The 12512-nt window shown below is 42.6% G+C and overlaps 1 protein-coding gene across 5 annotated transcripts in view; it reads right to left on the bottom strand.

Annotated features, from left to right (window-relative positions):
* LOC121396962 overlaps positions 1-12182 on the bottom strand; it is a 338181-nt gene extending 325999 nt beyond the window's left edge. For all 5 annotated transcript variants that reach the window (XM_041572628.1, XM_041572627.1, XM_041572629.1 and 2 more), the window contains exon 1: positions 6505-12182. In XM_041572628.1, coding sequence (XP_041428562.1) covers positions 8770-10302 — 1533 coding nt within the window. In that variant the 5' untranslated portion in view covers positions 10303-12182 and the 3' untranslated portion in view covers positions 6505-8769. The remainder of the gene's footprint in view (positions 1-6504) is intronic.
* Positions 12183-12512: the final 330 nt, after the last annotated feature.

The raw sequence follows: 12512 nt of genomic DNA, 5'->3' as shown, positions 1-12512 counted from the left end.
CATAAAAAGGCACAAGGCTGCAGGCTGAGTTATACAGGGAACTCGGAGTATCACTCATGTACTATAAGGTAAATTGAACTCCCCAACTGTAAATTATAAAGATATTAGAAGTCATTGAGGGGTTATGTGACCATATAAAGGCACAAGGCTACAGGCTGAGTTACGGTATACAGGGAACACTAAGTATCACATGTATTTTATAAGTGATAATGTATCTCCACTGTAAATGATAAGGATATTCGAAGTCACGGAGGGGTTCTGTAACCATATAGACACAAGGCTGCAGGCAGAGTTATACAGGGAACTCTGAGTATCACTCATGTATTATAAGGGAAATGTACCCCCTACTGTAAATGATATGGATATTAAAGGGTCAATGAGGGGTTCTTTGATCATATAAAGGCACAAGGCAAAAGGCTGAATTATACAGGGAACTCTGAGTATCATTCATGTATTATAAGGGATAATGTACCCCCACTGTAAATGATAAGGATGTTAAAAGTCACTGAGGAGTTACCGTATGTGACCATATAGACACAAGGCTGCAGGCTGAGTTATACAGGGAACACGGAGTATCACTTGTATTTTATAAGGGATAATGTACCCCCTACTGTAAATGATAAGGATATTAGAAGTCATTGAGGGGATTTCTGACCACAAAGACACAAGGCTGCAGGCTTAATTATACAGGGAACTCTGAGTATCACTCATTTATTATAAGGGTAAATGTACTCTACTGTAAATGATAAGGATATTAGAAATCACTGAGGGGTTATGTGACCATATAAAGGCACAAGACTGCAGGCTGAGTTATACAGGGAACTCTGAGTATCACTTGTGTATTATAAGGTATAATGTACCCCTACTGTAAATGATAAGGATATTAAAAGTCAATGGGGGGTTATGTGACCATATAAAGGCACAAGGCTGCAGGCTGAGTTAAACAGGGAACTCTTGTGTACTACAAGGAATAATGTACCCCCCACTGTAAATGATAAGGATATGAGAAGTCACTAAGGGGGTTATGTGACCATATTAAGGCACAAGGCTGCAGGCTGAGTTATACAGGGAATTCTGAGTATCACTCATGTATTATAAGGGATAATGTACCCCCACTGTAAATGATAAGGATATTAGAAGTTACTGAGGGGTTCTGTGACCATATAAAGACACAAGGCTGCAGGCTGAGTTATACAGGGAACTCTGAGTATCATTCATGTACCCCCCACCGTAAATGATATGGATATTAGAAGTCACTGAGGGGGGTTATGTGACCATATAAAGGCACAAGGCTACCGGCTGAGTTAATAAAATACATGATACCTTTTAGTTATAGGCAGGGCTGAAACTAGAGGTAGGTACTTGTTCAAAAGTCTTCTGTCTACCCCTATATAAAGGTACAGGGAGAGTCCCTGAATAGAACAGTATTCGGGCACTGGGGGTGGGACACACAAAGCGTATTCTATACAGTAACACACAACACAATGTAGCACATACCTGCTCGCTGCCATGCTCTTCCGGATCGATTATTTCTGTCTGAAAAGAGCAGCAACTCGGTTATCACCGCCTGGTTATCACCTTTTACTAAACCCCACCATTGGTGTCCGAGACTTCATAACATGCAGGGTGGGACAGAGATTGGGGGTTCTGCTCTGTGCAACACTGTAATGAGACTTGGAAAACATTTTCTATATTATATATGAGTTTATGAACTGACCATTCATTTATATCCCCTGTTCCAGCAGCCTGAGCCATGAAAAGCTTTTAGCTAGAGGTGCCATTGGTACAGAGCTGTCATGTGACTAGTGGGAGGCGGGACATGGCCTACAGGCATTGCTATAGTTGTGGCCCTTTTACCAACTCTATTGTGTAGGGAGTTTTGTTTCTGAAGTAGCATAGTCTTCCACAATGTATCTTTTAATTTTTAAGCCACTGCCTGGTTGCTAGGGGAATTTGGACCCTAGCAACAAGTTAGCTACTAAAAATCCAAACTGTACAGCTGATGAACAAAAATCTCCATACATTCAAAGGAGTTGTTCACTTTTAAAATTAACTTTTAGTATGATGTAGAGACGGATATTCTGAGTTATTTAGCAGCTCTCCAGTTTGCAACTTCAGAAAGCTGGTTGCTAGGGTTCAATTTACCATAGAAACCATGCCTTGACTTGAATAAGGGACTGAAATATGAATAGAGGAGAGTTTGAATAGAAAGAGGAGTAATACAAAGTAGTGTAGCAAATGCTCTATTCTAGGACAGTTATTAAGCCTGTGGTGCAGCACATATAAGTGACAGTTGTGCTTGTTGTGTAGACTTTGTGTTGGTGCCACTTATCTGTAATCCCTGCTGTTGTCGCCATGAATTCCACGACACACAATGTGTAATCACTTAGTGGATATCCACGTTCCCAGGGAGTGCAGTATCTGCTCTGTCGTCCTGACTCTCTTTTTGTGTAGAACTGGGCCACTAGTTAAGCCGGGGTCGCTGACCCTAACGGACACTGGAACCTGGGGCTCTAACCTACTCTGCACAGAGAAGGGACCTGACTAATGAACCTTCTGCTTCTTATGGAACAATTCCCTGAGTCCCTAACTGGGCCCTAGATCTGCACCAGCTACAGTGAAGCCTATTGGAACTGAAACCTGAGGGGCCTCAATTGCAGAGAAAGTGAAATCCTTCCCTGACTGACACAGACACACTAAGTGGAACTGGCAGTTGCTGCAGCCTCTCCTGCACTTTCCCAACTTTACATCCCTGGGGATCTCTGTCTCCCTCCTCCTCCTGCTGCTGCTGCTGCTGCCAGATCTGTGCCTGCTCTCTCCTGGCCTTGTTGCCTTCACTTCCTATTTCTCAGCATGCTCTCTCCTGGCCTTGTTGCCTTCACTTCCTATTTCCCAGCATGCTCTCTCCTGGCCTTGTTGCCTTCACGTCCTCTTTCCCAGCATGCTCTTTCCTGACCTTGTTGCCTTCACTTCCTATTTCCCAGCATCCCTCACACAGTCACATGGCATCAGCCTTGCTGTTTCCGGGTTGCCTAACACTGCCATCTGCTGGCTGTAGGTGACCTTTGCATCGTCCTTATTTATCTGCCTATTACAGCTGCAATAACAAGGAATGTGTAGCCTTACAGAGCATTTGTTTTGTTTTTAGTTTGGGTCAGTGATCCCCATTTGTAAGCTGGAATGAAGAAGAGGCAAGGAATTTAAAAACTATATAATATAAACAATGAAGACCAACTGAAAAGTTGCTTAGAACTGACCATTCTATAACATATTAAAAGTTAACTTAAAGGTGAACCACCCAAGTTGTAGGGGCACATACTATTCCTAAAGCTGGCCATAGACGCAAAGATCCGCTCGTTTGGCGACATCGCCAAACGAGCCGAACTTTCCCCAATATGCCACTAACGGGAATGGCTATATCAGGGGTAATCTGAACGTTCGGCCCTATGGCCGAACGATCAGATTACGATGAGAGCGCTATGAACAGACTAAGGAGGAGCAACATAAGAATAATCGGACTTCCTGAGAAAGCAGAAGGTCAGCACCTAGAAACCTTCATCACTATATGGCTTCAAGAGGTACTGGGACCATTTCCCCAGCTATTTGTGATTGAAAAAGCCCGCCGAGTCCCACCCAAGCCACCCCCTCCAGGAAGGTCCCCAAGACCCTTCTCAACTTCAGAGACCGAATGCAGCGCTGAGGGTAGCAAGGCCCATGTACAATGGAGTTACAGTCTTCTCTATAAAGACTTCTCCCCTGTAATCCAGAAAAAGACAGCATCCTTCAACGCAGTCAAAAGGCGACTTAGAGAGGCCAACATTTCTTACCGTTTTTTCTACCCAGCAGAGCTGCAAATCCAGGATGGCTACACCACACAGTTCTTCAAATCCCCAAAGGATGCAGACAAATGGCTCAACAAAAGGAGATGACGCCACCTCCTCCAAGAGAACGACGATCACCAACCAAAAGTCCTCACTAGGAGAAGAGAACACGGTATGATCCAGTTGATCTACTCCTGACCTCTGCCCCATGTACTTTCTTAGTCCTACTGCTTCTCGACCATGACCTACACCAGACTATTGTCCAGCAGCTGATCACCATGTGGTGGGAGCATACCTACCCCACCCCAAGCTCAGACAAGGCAAGGGACACTAGCCGATACCCTGCCTGATGGCACACAACATTGGTGCAGCACAAGGGAGCACCCCATGGCACACAAAGCAGGGTCCTTACACTTTAGCGTGGGAAGGGTGGGTCTCCTTCTTTAAAGCACGGAAGTAGGGGGGTTCCTCATCCCATACAAAAGGTATACTCGGCCAGGTCCTGAGATCTGAGACACAGAACCCTAAATTCTCCTGACATATCCATGAGGTACCATAGACAGTACACAGTGGACTTCCTTTACACACAGCAATTACCCAATTGCTACTGCAACAAGTTTTGTGACTTCCTTGATACGTCCACGTTAAAACCTGGATAGGGTATAAGACCCACCCAGGTTTGGAGGGTGTTTTTTCTATTTTTTTATTTGTGTTATTTGTGTTATTTGTGTCTTTCTTTCAATGCCATTGGTGTCTTGTCAGGTGCAGAACACAGATCAAGCAGGTCGCCATTTTACCTAGATACATACTTTATACGCCATAACAATGATTTCCTATAGTACTGTGTCCTGAAACATAAGGGGGCTAAATTCTAAATACAAATGAAGCCTCACGTGGGCCTACCTGAACCAATACTCACCATCAATCCATCTCCTACAGGAGACACATCTAATGGGCCAAAAAGTCCTAGCCGTAAACAAGCCATGGGTAGGTTGGGCTTTTCATACCTTCTTCTCTACCCACTCTAGAGGACTATCGATATCAGTCAGGAAAAATCTACCCTTTGAGTTGCTGTAGCGGACTACTGATCACTATGGTAGATACGGAATAATGTCATGTCTTATTACCAATAAACCAATTGTCAACGTATATGATCCGCCCCTCCTTCAATATTGTTCTTGAACAAATAGGGAAAAAAAACTTGCTGACCTGCTTCCCGCACCAACATTGTATAATGGGTGATATAAACCAGGTATGGACTTGCTTCAGGATAGAATCCATTCCATATACACCAGTTCTACAAACCTATCGCATTGGGCAGGCTCTTTAGGCGTTGGAAACATCCTGATGACTCAACATACTCATGCAATTCATGGTCCCACTAAGTCTTTTCCAGGATAGACCTGGCCTTAACTTACTGGACATCCTTCCACTAACGGATCAAGTCTATTACTTGCCCCAATCCCTATCAGGCCACTTTCCCCTTCGGCTCCCCTTTCCCCCATATAGATTGTGGTACTTGAGCCCCTTGTGGCTCAAACACCCTGATGTAATAAAGCCACACGCAAAAGCCTATCAAGAGTACTGAGAACTAAACCCAGGAACGGCCCCACAGGGAATGGTATGGGATGCCTCTAAAGTGGCTGCTCGGGACTCTCTGGTGGCTTCAGTGGCACAGGTTAGGACAGCGGCCAGAGAGGCAGTCAGTAAAGCGGAAGTAGGACCAACACAGGCACAACAGCAGCACTTTAGTAATCCAACGGCAGTAACCTATGAGGAGGTGAGGCAAGCCAAGGCATTCCTGGCTAGGGAATCTACCTCCACCACAAAGAAAGCCCTGCTATATAGCTCCCAACAAATCTTTGATAAAGGGGATAAAAACAGGTAAACATTGGCCTTTTTGGCTAAACACCAGCAACCTACCACGGCCATTCCCCACATCCAATCTGAGGAGGGCCAAATGATTTACGAACCCCACTTAATAGCAGAAACATTTGCCAATTACTATCTAGCTCCTCAACCACATGCACAATACCCCAGCTGAACCAATTCCTCGACTCTATACTGATACCCATGCTATCCCCGGCAGAAAGAGACTGGCTTGACCTATCTATTCAGTATAAGAGGCACCGCTCGCACACCCTGGCCTTCTGGAATGGACACCTGGTGCACGGTGATGGAAGGATCGGCACCCTCCCAGTCAGACAATGCAAAAAGATTCACCGGCACTCAAAGGCTGGCGCAAGCAGGGACGAACCCGTGCGTGTTTATTTGCAGATTAGTGCAACGTTTCGGGGATGTACCCCAAGTCATCAAATGAACATAAATTATACGTAATTAACTCCCAGTGGTACCATCAATTAGTAGTGGAAAACACTTAATAGTAGAAACAATTACATTCGTAGTAGATTGACTCAATTACACAAAGTCCTTTACATTTTTCACAAAGTCCTTTAAATATATCAGACAAATAATCGGAGACTTTTCGGTATATTGAGCAGTGCAGAGATACACAGGCAACCATTTATCTAATGCAGTTAAGGAAATATTTTTCAGTATCAGTCATGTGAAACAAGTTCAACGTCCAAATAAAGTAGCAAAGCTTACTTTGTCAATTAATTAATTGTAGCAAAATAGACGGTAAATCTGCAACATAAAGTGTAACATTTATCTTTTATCTTACCCTACACGGAGGGGAGGGAGAATGGAAATATTGTCTGTCCCTGTAGAAAATTCATGTAGCCTGGTGATCTGAAAAGAGAGGATAAAAGCGTTAGTTAAATATGTTCACAAATAGCATGACATATTAAAATCCTCTCTGGTGCCTGGATTGTAGCAACCAAATCCAGTAGCATTCACGTTGCAATAATGATTTGTATAATATCATAATCTAGCTTGTGTGTGACTTTTTCAAGTATTCGCCATCTTAATTGTCATACTCAATGTCCTTGATTAAAAAAAATGTTTTGCCAACAATGTCGCCTTTTTAGTTTTTTCATTTTTAGTTTTTTCCCAGTACCTTCACAGTGCCCTTTTGGTCTATTTGTATATGAGAAGCTGCTGGATGGTAGTTATGTATAGTAGATTTGTGTTCATTTACTCTCACTTTCATGGCTAAACGTTGCACTAATCTGCAAATAAATACACAGTTTCGTCCCTGCTTGCACCAGCCTTTGAATGACAGTGAATCTTTTTGCATTGACTTAACTATAGCAGCTGAGGTGGTTGAAATGGCTATTCAGACTCTCCCATCTAATAAAAGCCTGGGCTAGATGGGCTCCCCCTGGACAGGTACAAGTCACAAGTCCTAATAATAGTTCCCCGCCTTCTAGAAACCTTCCAAGCAGCCCAGACTCCCAAACACTGCCTCCATCCTTTGCTGAAGACTTCATAGTGGTCACCCTAAAGGCAGGCTGAGAGCCAACTCTCTGTAGCTCATACTGCCCTAAATTCCTTATAAATACAGACGCTAAAATATTAGCTAAAATCCTGGCTACAAGGCTCACAGGGCCATAGAAGACCAAATAGACCCAGACCAATCCAGCTTCATGCTTTACAGGGCGATGAACTTCAACTTCGTCATCTCTTCACTAATCTCCAACTCCCACACAAGAGCCAAGGCTCCAGAGTAGTGGCCTCGCTGGACTCCGAGACTTGGTAGAGTGGGACTACCTCTGGGAAGTACTACATAGATTTGGCCTGGGCAACAAATTTATCTAGTGGGTCAAACTACTGTACAAGTCCCCAGTTGCCAAGGTCAGGGTTAATAACTTCATCTCCCCTCCTTTCAACTTTGTATGGGGACCAGGCAGGGACATTACAGGGAAAGTGTCCCTCTTTGCAGATGATATCTTAATATACCTAGCCGACCCCTTAGAATCTCTCTCCACTCTATTAACCATGGTCCAGGACGTATAGGGCAAATACTCTGGACTCGGTATCAATTGGGAGAAATCACAGCTATTTAGCATTGACACTCCCCACCTCTTCCCCCACAGACACAGTTAAAATGGGTTGCATCATTTAAGTACCTGGGTTCACCCAGACCTCTAGCTCTTCCTACAGCTCAGTCTAGACCCTACAACTGAATCTTTGTCTCAAACACTTAAAAACTGGGCCGAACTACCACTTACACTATGGGGAAGTGTGAACATGGTCAAAATTGCCCAACGTTTTCTATGTATTTCCCTCTATCCTTCTTTAAAAATCTAAATACAATCATAACCCCCTTCATCAAGGCTAACAGTACCCCTCACATTTCCTGGGAAAGACTAACAGCCACGGGAAAAGGGGGCTTGGCAACTCCTACATTTCTGCTTTAACTACTTAGCCTCCCTACATACACTGGTGCTTCTCTCCCAACCCCATATAACCCCAATACTGCACTCCAAGCTTCCATTCTCCATTCCATAGAGGGCCTAAGTGCCTATCCCTAAAGGCAAATGAAGTGAATTACGGATCCGCACACACTATATCTTCAAGCAGATGGGGATTGACCCCAGTTTATTGTGCAACCACAAAGATCAACGTTTCGGGGGGGTTACCCACCCTTCATCAGGATATTCAAACTGTGCAAAAAACCACCTTATAAGTACAAAGCCCCTCCTTTTTTACCCATAACACCACAGTCTGTTGTGTGTTTAACCCTTTAGTGTCCATTTTTCATTTTATGTCCATTTTGCAAAGAAAATCTCTTTTTATGGTGTTGGGTCCGTGATGATATCCTTTTAGGAGATGGACTGTTGTGTTATATTACAATATAGACAAATATAATACATAATACATAACAATGCAATTATCATGAAACAACATGTGTATCAAAAAATTATATGGTGTATTGAATAGACAACTTACAGCCAGTGGGGTCATAATTTTAACCTTACTTTTCTATGTCTTCCCACCGGCTTTTCTTATCTGAAAAAAGACAAAGATAAAATCAGTAAAATCTTCAAAGATAACATGTGAGGCTAAAATTCTCATTCAGTCCTTTTGGCCACAAGGTTTTTAGTTTCCAAATCCAAAAAGACTCGCGTCTTAACAAAGACGTTTTATCATTACCTGCATCATTTCTAACCACTTCCAGAATCTGCCATCTTAATTGTGCAACATTGTGGCCTTGTTCAAAATAATGTTTGGCCAATAGTGTTTCTTTTTTGTATTTTTCTTTCTCTTTGTCTTTTTGGTGGGCTATCTTACTCTCTTCCTTGGTTTCAGGTTTGTAATTGCGTATGACACTTTTGTGTTCATTTAACCTGATCCTAACCGCCCTGGATGTCTGGCCAACATAGCCAAATCCACACGGACATTTTAGTAGATAAATGACTGACTCAGTCTCGCATGTTGCAAAATGTCTCAACTTTATATCATACCCCTGACTGGGATGTTTACAAATCTCTCCTCTGATAACCCCGTTGCAATGTCCACAATTATAGCATGGGAAAGTGCCAATTTTATTATATTTCGCTGTGTGGGTTTGTTTTCCCCTAAAGTCAGTCCTAGTAATCCCATTAGAAATATGTTTTCCTTTTTTATAACAAAACATGGGTTTATCAACAAATAATCTCCCAAAAGTTTTGTCATTTTGTAGGATTGGCCAGTGTTGTAATATGACTTTCCTAATCAGGGCAGAATGCGGACCATAAGTTGTTACACATACCAGATTTTGTTTCTTAATTGATTTACTTTTTTCTTTCAGCAAATCTTTCCTCTCCGTTTTAAGTATATCCCTGCTGATTTTTTGCAGTTCCCTTCTTTCATAACCCCTTGCACAGAATTTTTCAATTAGTTCCTCAGCTTGGTTATTGTATAACTCATCTGTCGCTGTTATCCTCCTTGCCCTGATAAATTGGCTTTTAGGGAGTCCTTTAGTGACCCCTACTGGGTGAAAACTGTCCCTGCGCAAGAGGTTATTTCTATCAGTAGGCTTTTTGTATAGATCAGTGATAAAACCATTCTCTGTCAGTGTCACTTGTACATCTAAGTAGTTCACTGTCTGTGGACCAATGTTCATGGTGAATTGTATGGTGTCATGGACGGAATTTAAATAGCCAAAGAACTCTTGTAGGAGCTCCTCAGTTCCAGTCCACACCATGAACATATCGTCCACATACCTTCGCCATACTGCTATATACTTTGTGTAAACGGGGTGATTCAATACATACATGTGTTCAAAAAGATGCATGTAAATGTTCGCATACGCTGGTGCCATATTAGCACCCATACTTGTCCCTTGTATCTGCAAGTAAAAGTCAGAGTTAAAGCGGAAATAATTCCTTTTTAAAATGTAATCCAGACATTCGCACAGGAAGTTAACTTCATGCCCTGGCAATTTTTCCTTTGACAAGTATTCTCTACAGCATTCTATGCCCTCATCATGCCTTATCGAGGTGTACAGATCCTTCACATCTATAGTACACACCATCGCAGGTTTGGCCGTTATTTTAGTGTTATTGAGTAAATTCAAGAATTGTGTGGTATCCATTTAAGCATGTGCAAAGTTTGGGAAGTATTTCTTGTAGGAATGTGTCAACATAAATTGCCAAGGGCTGAAGTAGCGAATCAATGCCCGATACAATGGGCCTCCCTGGAGGGTTTATCAGAGTCTTGTGAACCTTTGGTAACAGGTAAAATACAGGTATTCTGGGGTTATCTTTCGTCAATAAGCCTTCTATCTCAGGTGTAATACTTCCCCCAAGGCATGCCTCATTCAGAAAGACCTTAATATCTGTCTTTAGCCTTTCAGTGGGGTCACCCTTCAGTTTACAATAATGGCTGGTATTAGATAATTGGCGTTCCACTTCTTTTAAGTAATCCTCAGTATTTTGAATTACTATACTGCCCCCTTTATCAGCTTTCTTTATAATAATGCTGCTATCATTTTGTAATTGCAGTAATGCCTCTCTTTCTTTGGGGGTAAGATTATTACTTTTGGGAGTGATATACATATTCAGATTTTTTTCTATGTCACTGTAAACCATGTTACCAAATGTTTCAATAGATGCATTATTCACCATTGGATTGTACGTGCTATGCCCTTTAAGCTTGTTGTATACCAAATCTTTCTTGTTACGGGGCAATATTCCTTTGTCTTTATCAATGAACAACATTTTAAGTTTAAGTGATCTTAAAAATTTAAACATTTCAACTTGTACCAAGAAAGGATCACATTTGGCCGTGGGGACATAGCCTAAACCCTTATTTAAAACCCCAATCTCATCAGGTGCAAGAGTCCTATTAGATAGGTTTATGACCAAGTCATTTACCTTCTCTTTCTCAGGGGGTAGTTCTTGTCCTCTTGTCTGCCCGCCTTGTGTGCTGGGGCCCGTAGGTGTTTGCCTGCACATTCTTCCGGCGTTCTTCCTCCTCCTGTTGTTTCCCCTCCTGGTGCACTTGATAAAAAACCGGCAGGTGTAGTGGGGCTGTCTCCTGCAGTCACCGATTCGAATGTGCGGTCTTGCGATCCGGAGGAAGCTGAGCTGTCTCTGCGCTGTTCGCTTCGTCCTCCCGATGACGTCACTGGAGTGCGCCGTCCACGTGGGTGATGGCGTCCGGCTCCTGGGTCCCTGCGCTCACCTCTTCGCTGCTGTGTCCAACAGTACACCCGATCCAGCTGGTAATCTTGCGTGTCACGTTTAAACTTTTTCAGTTTCTTCTGTAGGATGATCTCTTGCAGCTTTTCAAGCTCAATCTTCGCATTATTTAGGGCTTCCGTTGCTTTATCCTCAGTCAGCGTGCTTTTTATTTCATTTGTTAATTTGTGGACCTCTTGTGCTGTCGTTTTTATTTCCTCCTGTAATGCCTGTCTTGTCAGGGTCATCAGGTCAATACTGCAGCGATCAAGTATCTGGTGCCACTTTTCTCTAAACTCTTGATTTTCTTTGCAGAGTATTGGTTCAAGATGGATGCGAAGCCCTCTTGGGATTCTTGATGCCTTCACATATTCTGTTATGGTTGAAAGATGCAAGGTAAGGCTCAACTCTTTTTTGCTCACAAAATCATGTTGTTTCAATAAATTATTTTTTGGCTCTAAGGAAGTAAGTGCTGGAACGTTATGTACAGTACTCAGGATTTTCTTCCTTTCCTCATCTGTGAAGCCAAAAGGTGCTGCACATTTGGTGGTAGTTTGGCTGATGTCTTCGAATGACATTTCAAATCAGGGTGCTGGTAGTATATATTGCCTTTGGGGAAGACATAGAAAAGTAAGGTTAAAATTATGACCCCACTGGCTGTAAGTTGTCTATTCAATACACCATATAATTTTTTGATACACATGTTGTTTCATGATAATTGCATTGTTATGTATTATATTTGTCTATATTGTAATATAACACAACAGTCCATCTCCTAAAAGGATATCATCACGGACCCAACACCATAAAAAGAGATTTTCTTTGCAAAATGGACATAAAATGAAAAATGGACACTAAAGGGTTAAACACACAACAGACTGTGGTGTTATGGGTAAAAAAGGAGGGGCTTTGTACTTATAAGGTGGTTTTTTGCACAGTTTGAATATCCTGATGAAGGGTGGGTAACCCCCCCGAAACGTTGATCTTTGTGGTTGCACAATAAACTGGGGTCAATCCCCATCTGCTTGAAGATATAGTGTGTGCGGATCCGTAATTCACTTCATTTGACTACAGGGACCTGGCCGGGTTCACGGAGACCCAGCACCACTGGAAGCAGAGGAGT

Source organism: Xenopus laevis, chromosome 8L, assembly GCF_017654675.1.
Source record: "Xenopus laevis strain J_2021 chromosome 8L, Xenopus_laevis_v10.1, whole genome shotgun sequence".
Classification (NCBI taxonomy): domain Eukaryota; kingdom Metazoa; phylum Chordata; class Amphibia; order Anura; family Pipidae; genus Xenopus; species Xenopus laevis.
This window is presented reverse-complemented; position numbering and strand designations above follow the sequence as displayed.